The sequence below is a fragment of the Epinephelus fuscoguttatus genome, linkage group LG12 (genome assembly GCF_011397635.1).
Source record: "Epinephelus fuscoguttatus linkage group LG12, E.fuscoguttatus.final_Chr_v1".
In the NCBI taxonomy this organism is placed as follows: Eukaryota; Metazoa; Chordata; class Actinopteri; order Perciformes; family Serranidae; genus Epinephelus; species Epinephelus fuscoguttatus.
The window spans coordinates 43,678,933-43,705,561 of record NC_064763.1 but is presented as its reverse complement, the minus strand read 5'-3'; the positions used below and the strand labels follow the sequence as shown (position 1 = coordinate 43,705,561).

The following is a 26,629-nucleotide window of genomic DNA, read 5'->3' as shown; positions in this document are numbered from 1 at the left end:
CATCCATCCATCCATCCATCCATCGTCCATCCATCCATCATCCATCCATCCATCCATCCATCCATCGTCCATCCATCCATCCATCCATCCATCCATCAAACCATCCATCCATCCCTCCGTCCATCCATCCATCCATCCCTCCGTCCATCCATCCATCCATCCATCCATCCATCCATCCATCCATCCATCAAACCATCCATCAAACCATCCACTCCATCCATCCATCGTCCATCCATCCATCATCCATCCATCCATCCATCCATCCATCCATCCATCCATCCATCGTCCATCCATCCATCCATCCATCCATCAAACCATCCATCCATCCCTCCGTCCATCCATCCATCCATCCCTCCGTCCATCCATCCATCCATCCATCCATCCATCCATCCATCCATCCATCCATCAAACCATCCATCAAACCATCCACTCCATCCATCCATCCATCCATCCATCCATCATCCATCCATCCATCCATCCATCCATCCATCCATCCATCCATCCATCCATCGTCCATCCATCCATCCATCCATCATCCATCCATCCATCCATCCATCGTCCATCCATCCATCCATCCATCCATCCATCCATCCATCCATCGTCCATCCATCCATCCATCCATCGTCCATCCATCCATCGTCCGGCCGTCCGTCTGTCCATCCATCTGTGTCACACGTATGGGGGCTCCTAGTTGGATGTTCCTGAGGCTGGTGACGGTGATGAGGTCATCGTCTGCAGAGGTAGCTCCTGTCGTCCTCTCTGTCCGTCCTCGTGTCTCATCACAGTTTGACGGTTTCTGAGGCTGCGACTGAAGAGACGGTTAAAATTTTGGACAGACTGACCTTCATGTTACAGTGACGATGGACTGTCAGAGCGGTTCATGCTGTGATATGGATCAGCAGGTGAGACATCCTCACAGACTCACCTCTGACGAGTCACAGCTGTTGACTAAAACGAGTCACTAGTCTGACTGTAGTCTCGCTCACCAGACCTGGCTGGGCCGACTCACACTTTACGATTGGAGAAAAAAAAAAACCCCGGCTGCTTGTATTTCTTTCAACCAATCACAATCGTTCTGGGTGGTGCCACAGCAACAGTGCGCTTGCAAAAATATTGCCGGGGGGAAACAGGTTTTGGTGTAACACGCCCACAAAAATATCGCCTACAGGACGCGAACCATGGCAGGAAAATGGCTACATCCCCGCAAGATCAAACACTGCAAAAGTTAGTAAAGGACGTGTTGAAAACTGCTACACAACCGGAAGTGGTAGGGCGGGACTTCAGCGGGTGGCTCGTTCCGCCCAATGAGAGGCTGATCTATGCAGAGAACTTCCGCCCACTCAGACTCCTCTGACTGTGACCACTGTAGGATCATATAGGAACATATTGTGGTTTGTTTAGCTTTTGGTTTTGTGTTATTAGTAAAACATAATTCCACGTCTCATAATTCTGATATCTTCAGTATTCATCTACAACAGTGAAGAAAGTAATGAACATAAAGCAAACATACAAACAATAGCTATCACTATATTTACAAAAAGATTCATCTATATTGCAAATATATATTTTACATAATGTGTGTTACATGTGAATATTTGATGTGTTTTAATTATTGACTGATCAGTGACTGTGACTGCGAGGGGGAAAAAAAAAAAAAACACTCCTCCTGTCACGTGACTCTGTGTTTCCCTGCTAACAACATGGCCGCCGAGGATCTGCCGTCTGATTTTGACGTCGTCATTCTGGGGACAGGTACAATCACACCTGAGGTTTTATCACATATTATGACCCGGTTCGTGTATCTGAACGTGTCTCTGATCGGTCTCGCGGCTGTTCGGTCCCGAAATATCCCGGAATCCTGGTTTAAACCCGTCCGAAACGGGGACACAGGCTGGGGTTAGCTCGCGGCTAACGGTCCATTCATTCTAAATGACAGCGGCTAGCAGCTAACGCCCAGGCTGGTGTGTGTATGTGTGTGAGTCAGCTGCTGCAACAACAACCGTACAAAACCATCACAGCTGCTGTTTGTTCATGTTAGCAGCGGAGCTAACGTTAGCCTCATTAGATCTGTATACATCATGTTGTGTCACTGTGTCACTCAGAGCTTTAGCCTGATGCTAACGTCAGCCTCATTAGATCTGTATACATCATGTTGTGTCACTGTGTCACTCAGAGCTTTAGCCTGATGCTAACGTTAGCCTCATTAGATCTGTATACATCATGTTGTGTCACTGTGTCACTCAGAGCTGATGATGCTAACGTCAGCCTCATTAGATCTGTATACATCATGTTGTGTCACTGTGTCACTCAGAGCTTTAGCCTGATGCTAACGTTAGCCTCATTAGATCTGTATACATCATGTTGTGTCACTGTGTCACTCAGAGCTTTAGCCTGATGCTAACGTTAGCCTCATTAGATCTGTATACATCATGTTGTGTCACTGTGTCACTCAGAGCTTTAGCCTGATGCTAACGTTAGCCTCATTAGATCTGTATACATCATGTTGTGTCACTGTGTCACTCAGAGCTTTAGCCTGATGCTAACGTTAGCCTCATTAGATCTGTATACATCATGTTGTGTCACTGTGTCACTCAGAGCTTTAGCCTGATGCTAACGTCAGCCTCATTAGATCTGTATACATCATGTTGTGTCACTGTGTCACTCAGAGCTTTAGCCTGATGCTAACATTAGCCTCATTAGATCTGTATAATGTTACACCATGTTGTGTCACTGTGTCACTCAGAGCTTTAGCCTGATGCTAACGTTAGCCTCATTAGATCTGTATACATCATGTTGTGTCACTGTGTCATTCAGAGCTTTAGCCTGATGCTAACGTTAGCCTCATTAGATCTGTATACATCATGTTGTGTCACTGTGTCACTCAGAGCTTTAGCCTGATGCTAACGTTAGCCTCATTAGATCTGTATACATCATGTTGTGTCACTGTGCTGCTCAGAGCTTTAGCCTGATGCTAACATTAGCCTCATTAGATCTGTATACATCATGTTGTGTCACTGTGCTGCTCAGAGCTTTAGCCTGATGCTAACATTAGCCTCATTAGATCTGTATAATGTTACACCATGTTGTGTCACTGTGTCATTCAGAGCTTTAGCCTGATGCTAACATTAGCCTCATTAGATCTGTATAATGTTACACCATGTTGTGTCACTGTGTCACTGTGTCATTCAGAGCTTTAGCCTGATGCTAACGTTAGCCTCATTAGATCTGTATACATCATGTTGTGTCACTGTGTCACTCAGAGCTTTAGCCTGATGCTAACGTTAGCCTCATTAGATCTGTATACATCATGTTGTGTCACTGTGTCACTCAGAGCTTTAGCCTGATGCTAACGTTAGCCTCATTAGATCTGTATACATCATGTTGTGTCACTGTGTCACTCAGAGCTTTAGCCTGATGCTAACGTTAGTACACACTGGAGTACACACTGGAGGTACTCCAGTGTGTACTCCAGTGTGTACTTGTGCTCCATTAGAGACAGATGTTGTGCTGTTACTGCTGTGATGTCAGTGGTCACAGTAACTGTAGTGATCATGTGATCCTGTCACATGTCAACACTGATGACACAAACACAGGAAGTAAATATTATCAAAATAAGATGAGTTCACAAGTAAAACCAGCACATAAATATTTTTAGATTAAAGCTTTTTCTTGCTCTGCTGCAGTTTGTCATTATGAGATTTTTTGTATATTCTTTTTTTAATTATTTCTGTTAATATATTTTACATTTATACACTTTTTGTTAATTATGTATTATTTTTGTGTATTTTTTGTCTTATTTTATATATAATTATTTTCATGTGTGGGCTTTTTGTATCTATGTATGATAGATTGATTATTGATTGATGGTGTGTTCAGGTCTGGCTGAGTCGGTGGTGGCAGCAGCCTTCTCCAGAGTCGGTCAGAGAGTTCTTCATCTTGACAGGTCGGTTTTATTTCATCATCATCATCATCATCATCACCTGATATGTATCATCACAAACATGGTTTCAGTTTGTGATCAATACACACACACACACACACACACACACACACACACACACACACACACACTGTCTCCTCACTAATTAGATCAGCGATAAACATTGAAGTATTGAATTACGTTGGGTCACAGAATTATGATGTGTCATAGATCTTCTCTGTGTGTGTGTGTGTGTGTGTGTGTGTGTGTGTGTGTGTGTTCAGGCGAAGTTATTATGCAGCTAACTGGGCCAGCTTCACCTTCAACTCTCTGCTCACCTGGATACAGGAGCACCAGGTGAGTACAGCACTGTGCTCTCATTGGCTGCTGCAGTCACCTCCGTGTTCCTTCTGGAAGAACTACAAACATGGAGGATTTTACTGATCACATTACTGATCAGAGGAATAACGACCTGTGTGTGTGCTGTAGGAGGAGTCTCAGCCAGAGGAGTTTCAGGATTATTCGAGCCTGTTGGAGGAAGGGGAGGAGCTGATCTACCTGTCAAACTCAGACTCCGCCTCCATCAGTAACCTGCAGGTGTTCTGCTTCACCAGGTAAACCTCAGACTCTGAGTCCTCCCACTTTGTTGTTTTATGTCTTTGACTTTGTCTAACTTCAGTCCTCAGACACATTTATCAATCAGTTATTAATTTAGTCTGTAACGTTGTCAGTGAGGAAGACGAGGAGGAGGAAGCTCAGAGTCTTGACACTCAGAACACCACAGAAGAAGACAGAGGAGCAGCTGCTGAGGACGCTGTCAACGAAACATCTGAGACAGAATCTGCAGGTTTGATCCTGGTGACGGTGATTCTTTACTGAAACACCTGAATATAAATATAACACATCAGATTATCACATTTATAACGTGTTACTGAACATGTGACGTGTCACTGAACATGTGACGTGTTGAAGTGTGACTCGCTCATAACCAGCTGCTCAGTGTTTGAATATACAAGTTTTTATTGGTTGTAGGTTCAAAGGAGGAAGAGGCGGAGCAGGAAGTAGCAGCTGGAGAAGAAGAAGAACAGCAGGTGAGGAAGGTCGACGAAATCAATCAATCAATCAATCAACGTATGACACAGAGAGAGAAAGAGAGAGAGAGAGAGAGAGAGAGAGGGAGAGACCACTCAATAATGAGATCATTAATGAGATCATTAATGAGATCATTAATGAGATCAATAATGAGATCATTAATGAGATCATTAATGAGATCAATAATGAGATCAATAATGAGATCAATAATGAGATCAATAATGAGGCACTGGATCTTCTTTCGGGTTTCAGTACAAACACCAGAAACAGAAAAGTCTCTGATGTTCTAAATATAATGAAAAGTATAAATATTTCAATAAACCAAATCATTACTGTGAGAATGAGTTTGTTAAAAACATAGATGTAACCCCACGTTGTGTGCATCAGCTGATCACTGCTCTGAATCATGGGAAATCTCTGACACATGTTTGGTCCAATCAAAGGCCTCCCACACAGAGGGGGAGGAGCCAGAGGCAGATCAGCCCACCCCCGCTGCTGCTCAGAGCCAATCAGAGCCAACCAGGAAGAAGATCAGCTACGCTCAGCTGGTGAAGGAAGGACGCAGGTTTAACATCGACCTGGTCTCCAAGGTAACAACCAAACTAAACGAAGTCTAATGCAGAATAATAAAATGATATCACGTGGCGTAGTGATGTAACGTAACGTTAGTTATATAATAATAGAATTTGAAATAGCAATATAATATAATATTGATTAATATAACAAAACATTTTATAATATAGATAACGTTCAGTAACGTTAAATAATTTAGTAATGTAGCAATATAATACGGAAACATGTCGTAGTAAATCACAACAATATAAAATACTGTAACATCTGTGTTTTATAACGTGTTTTATTACCGTTAATGAACTGACGGAGTTTTCCCTCCTCTTCCTCCAGCTCATGTATTCTCGCGGTTCATTGGTCGATCTGCTCATCAAATCAAATGTCAGTCGTTATGCAGAGTTCAAGAACGTCACCAGGATACTCACCTGTCGCCAAGGAAATGTGGAACAGGTGTGGACACCTGTCTGTCTCTGTTGACCTGTCGAGCAACTTCATCTATAATGCAAAACATATCAGTTTAACTTTGTGTCCTCATCTGTCTCTGTGTCCCCGTCTGTCTCTCTGTGTCCCCGTCTGTCTCTCTGTGTCCCCGTCTGTCTCTTTGTGTACCTGTCTGTCTCTTTTTGTACCCGTCTGTCTCTCTGTGTACCTGTCTGTCTCTCTGTGTACCCGTCTGTCTCTCTGTGTACCAGTTTGTGTCTCTGTGTTTTCATCTGTCTCTGTGTGTACCCGTCTGTCTCTCTGTGTCCTCATCTGTCTCTGTGTGTACCTGTCTGTCTCTCTGTGTCCCCGTCTGTCTCTTTGTGTACCCGTCGGTCTCTCTGTGTCCCCGTCTGTCTCTCTGTGTACCTGTCTGTCTCTCTGTGTCCTCATCTGTCTCACGGTGTCCCTGTCTGTCTCTTTGTGTACCCGTCTGTCTCTTTTTGTACCCGTCTGTCTCTTTGTGTACCTGTCTGTCTCTTTGTGTCCTCATCTGTCTCACTGTGTCCCCGTCTGTCTCTTTGTGTACCCGTCTGTCTCTTTGTGTCCTCATCGGTCTCACGGTGTCCCTGTCTGTCTCTCAGGTGCCCTGCAGCAGAGCGGATGTCTTTGCGAGTCGTCAGCTGTCTGTGGTAGAAAAAAGGAAGTTGATGCGTTTCCTCACTTCCTGTGTGGAAGACACGGAGGAGCAGCTAGGTAAGACACGTCAGCTGACATCACCAGGTGGCCTGGGGCATTGTGGGTAATCTAGTCCTGTATCTTCCAGCCTACAACGGTCGGCCATATGTGGAGTTCCTGCGTGACCAGCAGCTTAGTGACAACCTGCAGCACTTCCTGCTTCACTCCATTGCCATGGTAACAGAGGACACGCCCACAGAGGAGGGCCTCGCCTCCACACGTTACTTCCTGCGCTGCCTGGGTCGCTACGGAAACACGCCCTTCCTGTTTCCTGTCTACGGCCTGGGAGAGATACCCCAGTGTTTCTGTAGGTAAGAACCTGTCTGTCTGTCTGTCTGTCTGTGTTGTCATACTGTTAATACTACCAGTGCTCCTGCTGTTAGCACTGTGTGTGGTGAGTACTTCAGTCGTACTCCGGTCGGATGTCCTGCAGCGTCCCGCCATCGTTGACGTCTGTAGACTCTCTGGAGGCAGATTGGCATGTTGCCATGGTGACCCCTGCTGTCTCATTAGAACATTAGAACCAAACATGAATATTAATAAGGAGGGTGTCGCCCAGGGCTCAGCTCATTTACATATTAGATGATCCTCAGCGGATATTACTGCGCACACACACACACACACACACACACACACACACACAGCATGATACGAGCTGTTAGTTACTGTAATCTAAAGTCGTACTGATCAACGTTTTTATATTTTGTCACAAGTTAATTTTTACTTTGAGAGTCATGATTTGTATTTTTAGATTAATAACATTAAATAGTCTGTTTTTATTCATAATGTCCAAAATTTTATTATAAACAAAGTCAAAAATTTGAAATAGAGAGTTAGTTTTTATTTATTATAAACATTTCATTAATTTTACTGATTAGTGACTTCTTAATGTCACTAATCAGTAAAAAGTTTAAATAACTGATTTAAAAAAACAATGTCACGAGCAGAATTTTATTTTAAAGCAAAAACTGTGACATCATCAACAGAGATTCTGAACTCCTAATATAAAGTTTTGAGTCAACATGTTAAAACTTAATGAATAAAAATGTTTCTTCATCAGTAAAAAGTTGAAATAAAATTTTTATTTTAAATTTTAAGTTCTGACTTTTTAAGTTTTATGAATAAGGATAGCGACTTTAAATGTTGACTCTCTGTTGAACGTTGTGAGATTCCAGAGTAAAGCTCGTGACAGCATGAGATGGAAACATTAATAAACACTGACGGCGTCCTCCTCGGCTCAGCTGTAACGTTAGCTAGCTCAGTGATGCTCGGTGAGCTAACAGTAGATGCAGCTTCCCTCTGCGTGGTGACACGGTCTGTGGGTGTAGTTTGGCAGAAAGAAAATAGTTCCTACATGAAACTGCTCACAACGAGCTCTGTGGATTCATCCTGAGGAACTGGGTCATGATGTGTGGAAAGAGACGATGATGACGTCTCTGCAGCTGATATCTCCAACACTCTGCAGATCACCACCAAACGATCTACAGACTGACGAAACCAACGTGATGACCGCACTCCACAAACTAGACGCACACTGGTTCAGAGTTTAATCACCAATTCTGATTTGCCAAAATATTTTTTAATGATTCTAGTTCTTTTTCTTTCTAAGAACTTAAATCGACATCACACATTAACATGTTTTTATTTTTTTTTTAGTGGAAAAATCAGATGTTTGTTCATAATACAGTTGATTTTAAATAACTTACATAAAAACAAACTGCAGCAGGTTACACGAACTCTCTCAATCAAAAGTTCTCCATGTTACTGAGCAGAACTGTTTTGTACAAATAAAATCCAACTGAAAATGAAGCTCTGTGAATCAGACAGGTTTTAATTTTCTAACAGAGAAGAGACGCAGCAGATCTGTGTATGATCCAGTTATTTACATATCAGAGGAGAAATATGATTCTATATACTGTGTATGTAGGTCTGTTAGAGATCCAGCTGATTATTATCTGTCTCAAACTATCAGTCAGTTTCTGTTTACCAGTCGGTGAAAGTGTGGAGATACGAAGTGAGGAGACTGAGCGCTGCCGTCAGTTGAGTCTCGTCGATCACGCTGAGCTCTGGATGAGTTTCAGCTTCGTCTCTGATCGTCTCAATAAGTCACTACATGTCTCCTCTTAGGACTAAAGTCACTTTGACCCCGTCTCCACCGACCAGTCCGGTTCATGGTTTCTGTCTCCACAGTGAAAAGTTGTGGATGGTCCCAACAGAAGCGTTCCTTAGCGTCCCCATGTTTGGTCCCCCCTCTGTTGGGGTACCTAGCACACAGATCTGGTACTAAAAGGTGGAGCTAGAAACCCTGCAGTCTGATTGGTCAGTAGAGGACGCTCACTCTGGTTTTATGTAACCTCTGTTCATACATCAGTAAACTACAACTATAAAATGAAAGAGAAAAAAATAACTTCATTCACTGGGCCGACTGCCGGCAACTTTTAAGGTGGAACGTTAACTTGTAATGTTACTCAATGCATGAGTTGATGACGTGAATCCATCAGCACACCTTAAATTTCACTGTGACAACTTTGACCATCACTTTAGTTTTTATATGACACACACTTTTAGTAATGACTTTAAAAATATAGATTCATTTGGAGCAGATTATGTGAAGGTCATATATTCTAATCCTCACTTCCTGTGGGCTACAGCAACACTAAACCCCTGAGCTTGCCTGAGAAGGACTAAATGCACAAAGCTGCTATTTTGAAATATCCCATGGAGAGAGACTCTCACTGCAGCCTGTTCTATTTTGTTGTGAAAATGTGGGCGTGCAGCCTCGTTCTGTGGACGATAAACCAGGTGCAGACTTCCATCTGTGTCACCGCTGATGAGGAAATACAGCGAGTGCTGGACGGAGCAGTGAGTGACAACAACCCCGCCCACATTTAAGAGGACTGTCTGAACACACCGAGGGTCTAGGTACCATGTCTGAAGGCTTACTGCTGGTTCCAGAGGGACTGGACTGAAAGGGTTTGGTGGAGACGGGGCTGCAGAGGAACGTCTCATGTTGTGTTCACACTGAGTGTGACTAACACAACTCATGTGATTGGATTACACGTAAAGTCAATTTGAAGATGTGATTAAATATGAATTCGCACTCGGCGGCACATTGAACGCAGTGGATGTGTAGTGGATGACACGAAATACACAAATTAAGGAGAGGAGCCTGATAGCTGAAGGCTCTGGCTCCTCTTTAGGATCCACAGTAACCCTGCATCCTCAGAGTGCAGTGTTCTGATGGGATAATAGGGCACTATGAGCTCTCTAACATATGACGGAGCATTTAGAGCTCGTAAGTCACGCCCCTTCCGGTAGACCCCCATCGGACCTCCAGGCCTGGAAAATATGAATGGGAGTCAATGGAGTGAAAATTATTATTTTCTGGTCGCAGTCATTAAATGCCTTGGATTACACAAATGTGTTGTGTGGGTCTAAATTATATTTTTTCATGTTAAGAGTTTGACAGTTTATTGTATGATTCTTCAGTTAAAGGCTGTGGAAACAACGTAATGAGAAAGACTACATGTCGCCTATGTGACGTTCAGATCAAGATGCCGCTGTGTTTCGTACCCAAATGTCACCATTCCAGCAAGAACGGCTGTTCTTTCTTTTGATTTTCTTTCGAGGCGGTGAAGCGTACCAGAGACACAGCCGTGTTCCGAGTGTGAGTGGGGACGTATATCATGTGCAACGAGAGCAGTGAAGAGCTGTAGTCCACAAAGCGCTCTCACACCAAACTTCTTCCCGCTAAACTGTAGCCTTCTTTGCACGAAAAAATATATTAAAAATTCACAAACAACATATTAAATTCATGGCACAATTCAAACGGGACCACAAAATAATTTTCATCTAGCCATTGAAACACATTATGAGAAATCGATTTTTAGTCGCTAAGGTCACATGTGAGTCACTGACTCACCCGACCATCACGTAGGCCGACTCCTCTGTTTAACGATGGTCGTTCCAGCTTGACGTAGATGGCTTCTTTTACTCATCTTTCAATCCATCTTTCCTCCCTGGCCAAGATGTGCACATTGCTGTCCTCAAAGGAGTGTCCCTTCTCCTGGAGATGTAGGACAGCTGAGTCTTGACCTGTGAGCTGGCTCTCCTGTGCTGTGCCATGAGCATGTGGAGTTGTTGTTTAGTTTCCCCAGTGTACAGATCTGTGCACCTGGCTGCACTGAGCTGCTCACTCTACATTGTGTGTTGCTTGGTGTAAAGTGCACAGGGATGTGATGTTTGTCGAAGATCCTCCTGAGTTTCTCAGACACTCCTGCGACATAAGGAATGACAGTGTTGTTACGTTTGTGTGTCTCTTCCTCTCTGTCTGCTCTGATAACAGAGTTCACTGACTTCGTCCTCTTTCAGTGTTTCTGTGGATCATCTTTGACCTTCTGTCTGTAGCCACTGCTAGGATCTGCCTCAGTGTCTGAGGAGCAGTGACTGACGCTCAGCACACACACACACACACACACACACACACACACACACACACACACACCTGAAGACTGTGTGTGTGTGTGTTGTAATTTTCCCTCATCTCGACAGTTATTGCTTTGTTTTCTTTTAATCAGGGACACACACACATTAATGAGACCTAATTGACTTTTCTGTGTGTGTGTGTGTGTGTGTGTGTGTGTGTGTGTAATTTGGTTCACCGTCTTAAGATGCTTCAAAGAGTTGAGAACACACACACACACACACACGCACAGTAATTAAGTCATGATGACAGACAGATTGTTGGACGTTACGAATGTGTTAGCTCTTCAGGAAAAGGTCGACGTGTGTGTGTGTGTGTGTGTGTGTGTTAATGTGAGTGAGTCTTTGATTTATGAAGCGAGCTGTAATTTGATTATGTTATTAATGTCGGGGGGGCGGGGGGGGCACAGCTGACTGTGATTGGCTGAGACAGCTGTCAATCAAACAACAGCCCCTTTGATCCTAAATTAATCCTTTATTCTGAAAACTACACACACACACACACACACACACACACACACCACAGCAGGTTACATGGCTAAAAGTATGTGGACACCAGACTCTTCTTTGTGACCCAACGTTTTAATGTGTTTTCTGTTTTTAAGACATTAAAATCCCTTTAATATGTTCAAGTCCCTTAACTGACCCTTATTCTTTAAGTTAATGTATAAATTCAGGGGTTTGTCCTGAATGAGGGCTTCATTAAATATGTTTCTGATTGTTCAGTCTTTTTCAACCAGCTTTGATATTTGGTCAGTTTTATAAATCCCCTTGAACTGTCCAGATAACCCATTAACTCAAGAACTAAAGCACCTTATTAAAAGTCTCTTAATGACATCATTATTTAAGTTAAGGGGTTCAGTGCGGTGGTCAAATAGAAGCTGTCCACATACTTATGGCCACATACTGTGACTTTCACATTAAAAGTCTTTGAGTCCTGTCAGTCGACTGAAAGAGCTTTTATTGTGAAGGTCATAGCTAACACAGATGGAGCTCCTTCATCACACCTGTTAGTGATGATGATGACAGTGGTGATGATGATGATGATGATGATGATGATGACAGTGATGATGTCATGGTTGTGTTTCAGGATGTGTGCTGTGTTCGGAGGGATCTACTGTCTGAGACACTCAGTCACTGCTCTGCTGGTCCACAAAGACACCAACAGGTACAGATATACTACTGTAATACTCAGATTACTCTTCACTGTAATACTCAGATTACTCCTCATTGTAATACTCAGATTACTCTTCACTGTAATACTCAGATTACTCCTCATTGTAATACTCAGATTACTCCTCATTGTAATAGTCAGATTACTCTTCACTGTAATACTCAGATTACTCCTCACTGTACTCAGGTTAGATTAGATTGTGTGTGTGTGTGTGTGTGAGTGACCTTCCTGTTAAAAGCAGTGATTGGACAATAATTTATGATCAGTGAAATATTCAATTTATGGAGAGGAAATTAACATCATAATTTAACCCTCTGATCCTCTTCATCACCTCCTGCTCCTCCTCTCCTCTCCTCTCCTCTCCTCTCCTCTCCTCTCCTCCATCATTATTTGCTGCTCCATCAGCTCTGTGATTAAATGATTGATTGACTGCTGACACACACACACACACACACACACACACACACACACAGATTACTCCTCACATACTCAGATTACTCCTCATTGTAATAGTCAGATTACTCTTCACTGTAATACTCAGATTACTCCTCACTGTACTCAGGTTAGATTAGATTGTGTGTGTGTGTGTGTGTGAGTGACCTTCAGCATGTTAAAAGCAGTGATTGGACAATAATCTATTACTAATATTAATGTTATAGATGTTATTTAGTGATAATAATCTTCTGACTGTTAGAACTACAGTTCCCATAATGCTTTGGGAGATGTGAACAGGAAGTCTCATATTACTCATAACTTAAAGATATTATTGTTGTGCAGCTGATAAACAGAGCTACAAACAGCTAAATTAACTAATAGTGCTAACAGACTCAAGAAGGCTAAAGGAGCCACCAGAGCTACCAGTGCTAAAAGTAATAAAAGAGCTAACAGTGCTAAATGAACTGACAGTGCTCACAGAGCTAAAAGCTACCAATGCTAAAAGAGTTAACAAAGTAAAAGGAGCAAACAGAGCTAAAGAGCTAACACATCCAATGGAGCTAAAGTAGCCAACGGAGCTATGAAGTCACCAGGACTTATTCCCTTTAACAGCTGTCAGCAGCTCAGTGTGTGTGTGTGTGTGTGTGTGATTGTTGTGCAGCTGATAAATCTAAGCCTGGAAATGCTAACAGTGCTAACAGAGCTAAACATGTTAACAGTGCTAATAAAACTAACAGTAATTACAGGACCTAAAGAGCTAACAGAGCTACAAACAAAATGTACAGTGCCAACAGAGCTAAATTAACTAATAGTGCTAACAGACTCAAGAAGGCTAAAGGAGCCACCAGAGCTACCAGTGCTAAAAGTAATAAAAGAGCTAACAGTGCTAAATGAACTGACAGTGCTCACAGAGCTAAAAGCTACCAATGCTAAAAGAGTTAACAAAGTAAAAGGAGCAAACAGAGCTAAAGAGCTAACACATCCAATGGAGCTAAAGTAGCCAACGGAGCTATGAAGTCACCAGGACTTATTCCCTTTAACAGCTGTCAGCAGCTCAGTGTGTGTGTGTGTGTGTGTGTGTGTGTGTGTGTGTGTGCGTGAGACACCGTGAAGAAGCTGCAACTGTCGCAGACTGTAGATACAGTTGCAGTTGCAGTTGTGACTGTAGCTGCAACTGTAGATCTGACTGTAGCTGTGACTGAAGCTGCAACTGTAGCTGTGAGTGCAGCTGTGACTGTATCTCAGACTGTAGCTCCGACTGTAGCTGCGTCTGTAGCTGCGTCTGTAGCTGTGACTGTATCTCAGACTGTAGCTCCGACTGTAGCTCCGACTGTAGCTGCGTCTGTAGCTGTGACTGTATCTCAGACTGTAGCTCCGACTGTAGCTGCGTCTGTAGCTCCGACTGTAGCTGCGTCTGTAGCTGTGACTGTATCTCAGACTGTAGCTCCGACTGTAGCTCCGACTGTAGCTGCGTCTGTAGCTGTGACTGTATCTCAGACTGTAGCTCCGACTGTAGCTGCGTCTGTAGCTGTGACTGTATCTCAGACTGTAGCTCCGACTGTAGCTGCGTCTGTAGCTGTGACTGTATCTCAGACTGTAGCTCCAACTGTCGCTCCGACTGTAGCTGCGTCTGTAGCTGTGACTGTATCTCAGACTGTAGCTCCAACTGTCGCTCCGACTGTAGCTGCGTCTGTAGCTGTGACTGTATCTCAGACTGTAGCTCCAACTGTCGCTCCGACTGTAGCTGCGTCTGTAGCGGTGACTGTAGCTGCGTCTGTAGCTGTAGAAAAATCGCTGTACTTCAGTGAATAGTGTTTTTCCCTAATATTCAGTGTCCCTCTTTAATCCCCCCCCCCAGATGTAAAGCGGTGATTGACAGCCGAGGACAGCGAATCAGCTGCAGCTACTTTGTTGTGGAGGAAGGCTTCGTTGGAGCTGACAGGAAGAAGGTGGCCACACCCACCAGGTGAGGGCCCAACAATGACCAACCACCCAGTCATCATGGAAGCAGCCGCCTCACATCCTCGCAACCATGTAGAAACAGTTCAGTCACGCCTTCACAACCGCCACGACCTCCAAACCTTTGATTTCAGACACATTTTCAGCCGCAGTTTGTGTCAAAGTCACTTAAGTAAATACCCATGTATCACAGGCCCCGCCCCCTCTAAACCCTTTGACACTGAAATGATTTTTTTTACAGACACATGAATCAGGAGAATATTAACTCTGTTGGAGACGTGTCTCTGTCTCAGTAATGCACAAGGGGTGCACGATAATATCGACACATCGTCGGTATCAGCTGATATCTTTGAGATAAACTCTCAGGGGTGTCGATAGCGTAGCGGATAGTGCCAGTGCCCCATGTACAGAGGCATTGCCTTGCTGCAGTGGCCGCGGGTTCAAATCCGGCTCGCGGCCCTTTGCTGCATGTCAGTCCCCACTCTCTCTCTGTCTCCCCATTTCATTTCTGTCCTGTCATTAAAAGGCAAAAAAGCGCTCAAAAATAATCTTAAAAAATAGAAAATAAAAAAACAAACTCTCAGAATCCACCAACATGATTTTTCTCATCGTGTACAATGACTGAATATTACAGACACTGAACAGTGATTCATGTTTCCGTCACCATCACAGTCTGCGTGTATGACATGATGTTAATTCACTACTGGAGACTTCATGATGGTCATTACTGAAGTGAGGTGAGAGAGAGTTGATATATCTCTATCAGTTATTGATCAAATAAGTTGTTGTATATTGACAAAAAAATCCAACACGGTGCATCCCTACATCGTATTCTCACGAGATCTGACAAGAGCTGACGTGATGTCACACTCTGTTGATACCAGATGTTCAACCAGGAAGGACACAGGAAGTGTAACCATTATGGTCCACTGGTGCAGCTTGTAGTGGGATATCTTCTGTTACAGAGGATCTTTGGTTTAGTTATACTAACTCTTATACTAACCTGTCTGTCTGTCTCTTCAGGTTTCTCTCCAGAGCAGTTTTGATAACAGACAGCTCCGTCCTGCCCAGTGACTCGGACCAACAGGTACATCATGTTAATTTTCTATTCTGACAATAGAATAAAATAGAAAGCTGTTATTGTCGTTGGACAGAGAATATAACATGAAATCAGGAGCGCTCCATCTGACCAGGTGCAAACTGATCATTAAAATAAGCAGGTAAAGAAAGACTGACACACAGGCCGACATGAAACACTGTGACAGAGACAAGAGCTGCTGTGACTTTGTGCACCGCCGCCATCTTGACCACACATCACAACATTATTGTTTATAGTCAGTTTGGTTTTATATTAATAACGTGGTTCACTTCATATAAACTGGATTTTTTTAGGACTTGAACACAATCTGATCATTTTTATGTAGAAACAGAAAAACTTTGTATCAACACTGAACCTGCAGAACGAACGACACTCCCATCAGCCTCAGCTGCTGATTAGCTAATGTTAGCATGCTAACACGCTAATCTAAGACATATGAAAATAGATCTGAATGTTTCAAATGTCCTCAGATGTCCATGTGTCCTTTATGATGTCACAGATACAGCCAACGGATGGCGCTAAAGTTCGGAGTGAGAAGTTTCACACAACAAGAAACAAAGTGACGGCGGAGGACGTTGTAGTATTTATCTTAAATGGAGGCAGTGTTGTAGACGGCGGTGGTCTGTGATGTCATTATTTACATCCTAACATGTGGACAGATTGTTTTCACTGTATATTATTAAGATAAGATCAGATCTTTATTGTCTTCCTTAGAAGAAATTTGTTTTGGACCTGTGAGAGACCGTCCACCGTCACACAACCACCACATATACAGACAACATATAAGTATTATTATTATTACATGTTGCTGATTTGTTTGTTTCACCATCATTTAATTTCTTTGTCATCTCCCACGGTCGTATCGCTTTTGTACTTGGCTGCATTGCCTCTGTAACCTCCGGTGGTTGTGCTCCGTTTCCTTCATATCCGAAAGCGTGAAGAAAACGTGCATAAATACGCACGACATGATGGCGAGGTCAGACGAAAGCTCCGTACGTGTTCGTGTACGCATGTGACGTTATTGAGCTCTGACTCAACACTGAGATGTTCTGAGGACAGTTAGCTCACAGCGCTAAAGATGCTAACTGATGAAGTGTTTTAGAGTGAAGCTTCAGGTCAGAGGTCAGCATGTCCTTCAGCCCCAGTGCATCATGGGATTGATGTTAATGACTGTCAGAAGTGATGGAGAAGAAAAAGATGAGAAAGAAATTCTGAGAGACGAACGGTCAAATAAATGTCTGAGTCAATTACTGAAGAAAATCCCCCAAATTCATCTGTCTGAACACACACACACACACACACACACACACACACACACTCTCTCACTCCTCACTAATTAGGTCAGAGTTAAATATTGAAGTATTGAATTAAGTTTGGTCAGAGAATTATGATGCTTCATAGATCTTCTGTGTGTGTGTGTGTGTGTGTGTGTGTGTGTGTTAGCCTGCAGTGTTCAGTAATAAGATGAAACTAATCTGGTTTTCAACACTCTGAGGAGGATTTTCATCAAAGACTTTTGTCTGTCTGTGTGTCTGTCTGTCTGACCGACAGGTCTCCATGGTAACGGTTCCTCCAATAGCAGCAGGATGTCCAGCGGTGAAGATGGTGGAGCTCTGTTCGTCCACGATGACCTGCATGCCGGGAACATGTGAGTCACATGATTCTTCTTATTGTAAAAATATTCAGGGTTTATTTGTCGTCTCCGTGAAGAAGTTTGAACTGCAAATATTTTCATTTAGTTTCAGGAAATTTATGAAATATCTGAAAATCTAATAAATATGTGTGTGAGGGGTGAAGCAGGACTCTGTGACGGGCTGAAACTCTGCAGCTGAAAATCCTGCAGCGCCCTTGAAGAGAAAACTGATGAATCCACCAACAGAAACACTGATTAATGACCAACAGCACACACACACACTCCACTGTGTGTGTGTGTGTGTGTGTGTGTGTGTGTGTTCCGCCTGTCAAATCATCATCATCATCATCTTCTTCCTCTGCTGTGTTGTCCTGATGCTGCAGTGTGATTGGATACTGAGTCAGTGGGCCTGAACGCCTTTAAAAGAAAACACCATTTATCTAAACACACACACACACACACACACACACACACACACACAATCCTGTGTGTCCATAGCCACAACAAAACTACACAAAAAGTGTCTCGTATTGTTTTCATGACGTCTTCGTTGAAAAGTAAAAACTTAATTTTAAATTTGAGACAATTAGTTGATTAATTGGCCGATCTAAGCCCCGCCCCTTAGTTACTGTTGCTAGGTCTGACAAGCTCCACAGAAAGAAACATGGCGATGTTGGCTCTGCAGTGTTTATTAGTTTGTGGGCGTCAGATCGTAGAATCCAATCAGCGATGGGGACGACCGTCTGTGATGAAGGACATCATCACCATGGTACCTGTTAATAACATGTTAATAACATGAATTTAGACGTCTGGTGATGATGATGATGATGATGATGATGTGTGTCCTCTGTGTGTCTCTGAGTGCTGACCTGACACCAGTCTGTCTGTACTGTGGAGGGTTAAATCAGTGACGGCGGTGCGACACCAGCCTCACAGATGATCAACACAGGGATGTGAGATAATTCATGTCATTGAAAACATGTCAGCAGTCAGTGGGGTCGGGGCAAAGTTACCGCTGTCTGAACTGATATTTTTTATTAAAATAAAGCAGAAAACAACGAAATGACAAAATGTCAGTCAGCAACTTGAAAAATGACTTTTTTTATTACAAAGATCCGAACTTGAAATTAAACGATTTATAAAATCTCAACATTTTAAAGGACTCTTAAATATCTGAATATGAATAATTATGAAACACTTTCAGCTGATCAGTGTCACTGATCAATGACACTGATCAATGACACTGTCATTGATCAGTGTCATTGATCAGTGTCATTGATCAGTGACACTGATCAATGACACTGATCAATGACACTGAACAGTGTCATTGATCAGTGTCATTGATCAGTGACACTGGGTTGTGTCTATTGGTGTAACTGGTATTTTTCATAAAGATATGATGCACTGCCTGACAGTGTTCCTTCTACAGTCAAACACCATGTTTGTTCAGATATGACAGTCAACAACGTTAAGTGAACTCGACTCTATGACGAGCCACTTTCTCCTTGTTAGAAACTGGTATCTAATGCAGAAAATAGATTTTATTTATTTAGTTTGATTATTTTAGTTTTCTATAAATGTATCATATATTGTAATGAAATAGCAGAAATGTAAATAATTGTATTTTACAGGCAGAAATTTTAATGTTTGATTAACATTTCTACTTCAAATGAATTATTGGATTTTTAGGTATTTTAAAGCTACTGTACAAGATCAAAAGTATTTTTTTTATAATACATCTTTAATTAGCATCATAAACTACTGATATTTGACATAATTGCCTAAAACAGAAAGGCTCTTAATAGGACCCAAATGGTGTAACCGCTTACACCATTTGACATTTCATGTTAAAATCAAATTTGACAGGTATTACCATGGACACCTGTGTAAGCACATGGCCTTGGTCTAAAGATTTCAAACATAATTTTTAAAGTAAATATTCATTTTAATGATTCTTATGAATTATTAATGTTTTTCTAGGGTCATACCATTTGACATGTAAACTTACCAAACCTGACCACCTAACACCAGTAGTACCAGTAACACCAGTAGCACCAGTAGTACCAGTAGCACCAGTAGTACCAGTAGTACCAGTAACACCAGTAGTACCAGTAACACCAGTAGCACCAGTAGTACCAGTAGCACCAGTAACACCAGTAGCACCAGTAGTACCAGTAGCACCAGTAGTACCAGTAGTACCAGTAACACCAGTATCACCAGTATCACCAGTAACACCAGTAGCACCAGTAGTACCAGTAGTACCAGTAGCACCAGTAGTACCAGTAATACCAGTAACACCAGTAGCACCAGTAGTACCAGTAGTACCAGTAGCACCAGTAACACCAGTAGCACCAGTAGTACCAGTAACACCAGTAGTACCAGTAACACCAGTAATACCAGTAACACCAGTAGCACCAGTAGTACCAGTAGTACCAGTAGCACCAGTAACACCAGTAGCACCAGTAGTACCAGTAACACCAGTAGTACCAGTAACACCAGTAGCATCAGTAGTACCAGTAACACCAGTAACACCAGTAGTACCAGTAACACCAGTAGCACCAGTAGCACCAGTAGCACCAGTAACACCAGTAGCACCAGTAGTACCAGTAACACCAGTAGCACCAGTAGCACCAGTAACACCAGTAGCACCAGTAGTACCAGTAACACCAGTAACACCAGTAGAACCAGTAGCACCAGTAACACCAGTAGCACCAGTAGCACCAGTAACACCAGTAACACCAGTAGCACCAGTAGCACCAGTAGCACCAGTAACACCAGTAACACCAGTAGCACCAGTAACACCAGTAACACCAGTAGCACCAGTAGCACCAGTAACACCAGTAACACCAGTAGCACCAGTAGCACCAGTAACACCAGTAGCACCAGTAACACCAGTAACACCAGTAGAACCAGTAGCACCAGTAACACCAGTAGCACCAGTAGCACCAGTAACACCAGTAACACCAGTAGCACCAGTAGTACCAGTAACACCAGTAGCACCAGTAGCACCAGTAACACCAGTAACACCAGTAGCACCAGTAACACCAGTAGCACCAGTAGCACCAGTAACACCAGTAACACCAGTAGCACCAGTAGTACCAGTAACACCAGTAGCACCAGTAGCACCAGTAACACCAGTAACACCAGTAGCACCAGTAGTACCAGTAACACCAGTAGCACCAGTAGTACCAGTAACACCAGTAACACCAGTAGTACCAGTAGCACCAGTAATACCAGTAGAACCAGTAACACCAGTAGTACCAGTAGCACCAATAGTACCAGTAACACCAGTAGTACCAGTAGCACCAGTAGTACCAATAACACCAGTAGTACCAATAACACCAGTAGCACCAGTATCACCAGTAGTACCATTAACACCGGTAGTACCATTAACACCGGTAGTACGAGTAACACTAGTAGTACCAGTAACACCAGTAGCACCAGCAACACCAGTAGCACCAGTAGTACCAGCAACACCAGTAGTACCAGCAGCACCAGTAGTACCAGTAACACCAGTAGTACCAGTAGCACCAGCAACACCAGTAGCACCAGTAGTACCAGCAACATTAGTAGTACAGTAACACTAGTAGTACCAGTAACACCAGTATCACCAGTAGTACCAGTAACACCAGTAGCACTTGTTAAACCAGTAACACCAGTAGTACCAGTATCACCAGTATCACCAGTAGCACCAGTAACACCAGTAGTACCATTAACACCAGTAGTACCAGTAGCACCAGCAACACCAGTAGCACCAGTAGCACCAGTAGTACCAGCAACACCAGTAGTACCAGTAACACCAGTAGCACTCGTAAAACCAGTAACACCAGTAGTACCAGTAGTACCAGTAGCACCAGCAACACCAGTAGCACCAGTAGTACCAGCAACACCAGTAGCACCAGTAGCACCAGTAGTACCAGCAACATTAGTAGTACAGTAACACCAGTAACACCAGTAACACTAGTAGTACCAGTAACACCAGTAGCACCATTAACACCAGTAGTACCAGTAGCACCAGTAGCACCAGCAACACCAGTAGCACCAGTAGTACCAGCAACACCAGTAGTACCAGTAACACCAGTAGCACTCGTAAAACCAGTAACACCAGTAGTACCAGTAACACCAGTAGCACTCGTAAAACCAGTAACACCAGTAGTACCAGTAGCACCAGCAACACCAGTAGCACCAGTAGTACCAGCAACACCAGTAGCACCAGTAGCACCAGTAGTACCAGCAACATTAGTAGTACAGTAACACCAGTAACACTAGTAGTACCAGTAACACCAGTAGTACCAGTAACACCAGTAACACCAGTAGCACCAGTAGCACCAGTAGTACCAGCAACATTAGTAGTACAGTAACACCAGTAACACTAGTAGTACCAGTAACACCAGTAGTACCAGTAGCACCAGTAACACCAGTAGCACCAGTAACACCAGTAGTACCAGTAACACCAGTAGCACTTGTTAAACCAGTAACACCAGTAACACCAGTATCACCAGTAGCACCAGTAACACCAGTAGTACCAGTAACACCTTCAGAATACCAAAGGTCCAATGGAGATGACAGTCATCCTGTTGCCATGGAGACAACAGATGGTGTGTTGCCATGGAGACAACAGATGGTCTGTTGCCATGGAGACAACAGATGGTCTGTTGCCATGGAGACAACAGGTGTGAGTTTTTTAAGGAAGTTTTTGTTTCTGTCGTTAGATCTGGTCCATCTCACCTGTCAGTCAGTTGGCTCCGCCTACGAGGACCTGTTGCCGGTGGTTACCAGGATGTTCCGCACACCAGAGTCACATGACCATGGTAACACACACACACACACACACACACACACACACACACACACACACACACTCCTCTCTGTTATAAGTGATATTCTTTTTCCTGTAAACTTTCTCTCCTCTCTGACCTCCTCCTCCTCCTCCTCCTCTCTTCGTCTTTAATTCATTCATCATTTTGGTCCATGCCTTTAATTATAACATGAACAACCTCCAGGAACACACACACACACGCACACACACACACACACACACACACACACACACACACACACACGGAGGATGGATGGATGCAGGTGTAAAGAGATTCATCACAGGTGATGGAGGAGGAGGAGAGAAGCTTCTCCGTCATGTTTCACTCCAAGTTTCTGTTAAACTGCAGCTTCAGCTCCTTTTTCCTCCGAAGCTCCGTCTGACTCAACTTTAACCAGCAATCATCATCATCATCATCATCATCGTCATCATCATCATCATCATCATCATCATTAATTTAAATGTAATTAAATCACTGATCTGATCAATATATTAAATCACAGCTTCTCAGAGCTGACGCTGACGTCTTCTTCACACAGACGCTTTATATCAGGAGGCGTTTGTAATATTTTATTTAAACTAAATAATGTTCGTGTTTTAAATCACTGACGGAGCGTGAAGAAATATTTAATTTATGTTTCTACATTTCAAACTAATTTGGATCAAAATGTTTTGTGTTTTCATTTTGTAAAATCTGATGAAACAAATATCAGATTATTATTTGTTTTATGATGGTTTCACTGCTTCTGTCAGTTATTTTGCTTTGTTGACGTCCAAAACCTTTGAGCTCAGATTGGACAGATTTAAAGATTCTCCAGGAAGTGACATCACAATAAGTGAAAGCACCAGTGTGGGTGCTGATGGACTGTTTGTGCTGCAGAGTTCAAAGGCTTAAAGTGGACGACATCAGGTTCAGTGAGTGTCGCTCTCAGGATCACTGACAACATAAATAAGAGGTGGTCATGTTGACTGTAAATAACAAAAGTAAATAAAGTATTTGTACGTATGAAAAAGCAGGAGACACAAACAGCTGATCAGCTGACACACAACATGTTCAGTATTCATCATACCTGATGACACATGGCGCACGAAACATGGCTGTGATTTAAAACCTGGTGATGGTGGCGTCTTCCCGTCCCCACAGACGCCTGTCCCCAGAGTGTGTGTGTGTGTTAATCTGACATTTTGTCACTTCAGAGTTTTTTCGTCTCTCTGACATTTAAATCTGCAGTATTCCTCATCACGGCCGTCCACACCGTCACAGCTGTGTTTCACGTCTCCCTCCACACAGACACAGGAAGTGACACGCGGCGGTTTAACAAAACTCTATTGGCTGATGAGTGATTAGAAAACACCAGATCTTCTTTTGAGAACGTCGGATTAAAACAAAACCTCAGTGTTGTTGTGACCGGACAGTCAGCTGCTCCTCTGATTGACATTTGACTAACAACCTCTTCGACATTTTACACTCTTCTTCTTCCTCTTCCTCTTCCTCTTCTTCTTCTTCTTCTCTGTTTAAAGGGTAGCTTTGGTGACGGACATCTTTGAAGGCGTCGGTGTCCTCAGGTTGTGTTTGTTACATGATTGATGGCGATGACATGTCACAGTTACTGGTCCCAGTAAGACTCCCAGCAGGTGGTCTGACTGTGTTCAGGAGCTCACAGTAACTGGTTTTGTTCACATCATGTCCTCTTCACTGGTTATGTTACTGTCCTCCCAGTTTCCCCAGTTCAGTTCCAGTTTAATGGTTCATAGTGAGACAGGTCACAGACTGAGGATGAGTAGTCGAGTCATGAGCTGATCGTATGATGAGGTCGTAATTGATTTTAAACTATTTTGAACCAGAAACATGAAACACGGCCAAAAAGCTGGACGTGATGTGCAGACGCTTCCCAAGAAATATGATTCACATCGGCCACGTGGTGGCGCTGTGATTAACGGTTATCAATAGGACTTCTAAAAGGCCACGCCCCTCACACTGTTAGTCGGAGTGAATTGAAATTCAGGCGACACATGCAGCTCATGAAGCTCCGCCTGCGAGATCTTCCACCATTTTGAATGTTTTGAAAAACAGTTACATGAATGGAAGCAGCTGAGGTGTTGTTGAGGTCGTGATACTCGATACTTCTGTTTACTGACCTGTGTGTCTGAAGCTGCAGACACGTCACAGAGTACTCAGATTACACTGAGGTATTTTTACTGGAGTAACAGGTCTGAGTACTTCCTCCACCTCATACAGGACAGGTATGAACACCTGGAGGGGGCGGGGCTAAGACCTCTCCATGTACTGTAGATTATTTGAATGTTATGATGAAGAGAAACCAGCAGGTCACTAACACCGGTCTGTCTGTCTGTCTGTCTGTCTGTCCGTCCACAGAGACCTGTCCATCTGTCCTCTGGTGTATGTACTTCAACATGGCCGACGGTTCGGGGCTGGAGGTGGAAGGTCATGACCTCCCGTCTAACGTGTACATGTGCTCTGGACCTGACGGAGCTCTGGGACACGAACACGCTATCAAACAGGTGAGCGTAGAGGAGACATGTTTGTAGTCCAGAGCCGTGATGACGTTCAACCAATCAGTGAGGAGAAAATCTGTGACATCACAGCTCAGCTTCATCAGCAGGACGGTGATCAGGATCATTGTTGTTTACAGCGTAAACAAAGTAAATAAACTGTGATAAACAAATGAAACAATCAGATACACTGAGGCTGATTTACTCACGCTGCTGATAAACACTGATCCCACTGAAGAACACTACTTCCTGTGACGACTTCACAATAAAAGTCTCAGTTTGACCAGTGAAACATTTTAATGTGAAGCTGCAGCAACAGGAAGTGTTTCAGGTGTTCTGTGGATAAAAATATGTCCGAATGTTTTACTGCACAGTGACATCATCTTGTCGTCACTCTGACAGATCACCTGACACCTGATCTGACACTTTAGTTACATACTATACTTTTACATTTTAGATTATTAAACATGCTATGATATGACTTCTTATGATTTTGACACACTATATTTTAAATATACCGTACTTTATTTTCCTAAGATACCATGCTATGACTCTTTTATGTCATACGACAGTATGACTGTTTTTAACATACTGTACTGTAACTTTTTATGTTAAATTATTAATTATAATAATAATATATATTTTTTAATATACTGTGACTTGTTAAATTTATTACACTTTGACGTCCTGTGATTTTTTTGGCATGATGTACTTTATTTTATTCATATCAGCTATATTATGACTCTTAACTAAACTGTGACATGATAGTATTTTCTATGACTTAATGACAGAGGCTGCTCTGTGACCTGATCTGACTGCAGTATGAGTTGATGTCAGTTCAGGATAGTTTAATAAATTTAGCACAGTATGAACCAACATGTATAAATCTGTCTGTCTGTCACATTTACACAGCCAAATATTTACATTGATTATGACATGTCAATGTAAAACGAGTGACAGCGGATTATAACGCTGACAGTAAAGATAAACACTGATCATTTCTCCGTTTGTCTTCGTGTTCAGGCCGAGTCCATCTTCCAGAAGATCCTTCCTGAGGAGGATTTCTGTCCTCCTGCTCCCAACCCTGAAGACATCATCTACGATGGAGAGAACCCCTCCTCCTCCACCGGAGAGGAGGAGAAGGATGGAGAGGAGGAGGAGGAGAAGGATGGAGCAGCAGAGGAGGAGAAGCATGGAGAGGAGGAGGAGAAGGATGGAGCAGCAGAGGAGGAGAAGCATGGAGAGGAGGAGGAGGAGCGGAGCCTTCAGACTGAGGAGTAACATGTCTAAATAAAGAACAAACCCTCCTGCAGTCAGTCGTGGGTTAAAGTTGCCTTCTCGTTTATCGTCTTAAATCTTTATTATTTTTCTATCATTTGTTATTTTTCTGCTTCCTGTCTTATTTAAATATTGTAAACAGAGTTTGTTCTGTGGAAACATTAAAGCTTCAACATGAATTCAAACTGTCGGCAGACTTTATTCAAAACAACTACACTTCGTAAAAAGCAGGTCAGAAATGTCAAACGACCACAAGGGGGCGCCAAATGACCTCAGAACTACAACGATGTAGAGCGACCAAAACAGACGCACGACAACAACGATGTGACGACACTGCTCCTTTATTGTTACCACTCAGAATGTTTTCATGACATTACTTACTGTAACTTCTTTTATAACAGGATTTTATTAAACTATAATTTGTCTTTTTCATGATTTCTGACGGCACTCCTGTGACTCTCTCGACATGTCACACTATGGGAATAAAAGCATGACGT

At 42.9% G+C, this 26,629-nt stretch overlaps 1 protein-coding gene across 1 annotated transcript; it reads left to right on the top strand.

Moving 5' to 3' along the window:
• Window positions 1-1,680: 1,680 nt before the first annotated feature.
• chm (CHM Rab escort protein) lies at window positions 1,681-26,629 on the top strand. The gene is made up of 17 exons (XM_049592340.1): window positions 1,681-1,752; window positions 3,877-3,943; window positions 4,204-4,276; window positions 4,409-4,533; window positions 4,651-4,766; window positions 4,952-5,010; window positions 5,455-5,601; window positions 5,915-6,031; window positions 6,646-6,757; window positions 6,828-7,050; window positions 12,312-12,389; window positions 14,689-14,796; window positions 15,813-15,876; window positions 17,440-17,536; window positions 22,234-22,332; window positions 24,718-24,863; window positions 25,878-26,629. The coding sequence occupies exons 1-17, from the start codon at window positions 1,701-1,703 to the stop codon at window positions 26,133-26,135; spliced, it is 1,941 nt and encodes a 646-aa protein (XP_049448297.1). The 5' UTR covers window positions 1,681-1,700; the 3' UTR covers window positions 26,136-26,629.

Excerpts from the sequence above, each read along its gene's own strand:
- chm (XM_049592340.1), top strand. The coding sequence starts at position 1,701 with ATGGCCGCCGAGGATCTGCCGTCTGATTTTGACGTCGTCATTCTGGGG. Across the intron at positions 4,277-4,408 it reads CCTGGATACAGGAGCACCAG|GAGGAGTCTCAGCCAGAGGA; the intron begins GTGAGTACAGCA and ends TGTGTGCTGTAG. Across the intron at positions 6,032-6,645 it reads GCCAAGGAAATGTGGAACAG|GTGCCCTGCAGCAGAGCGGA; the intron begins GTGTGGACACCT and ends TCTGTCTCTCAG.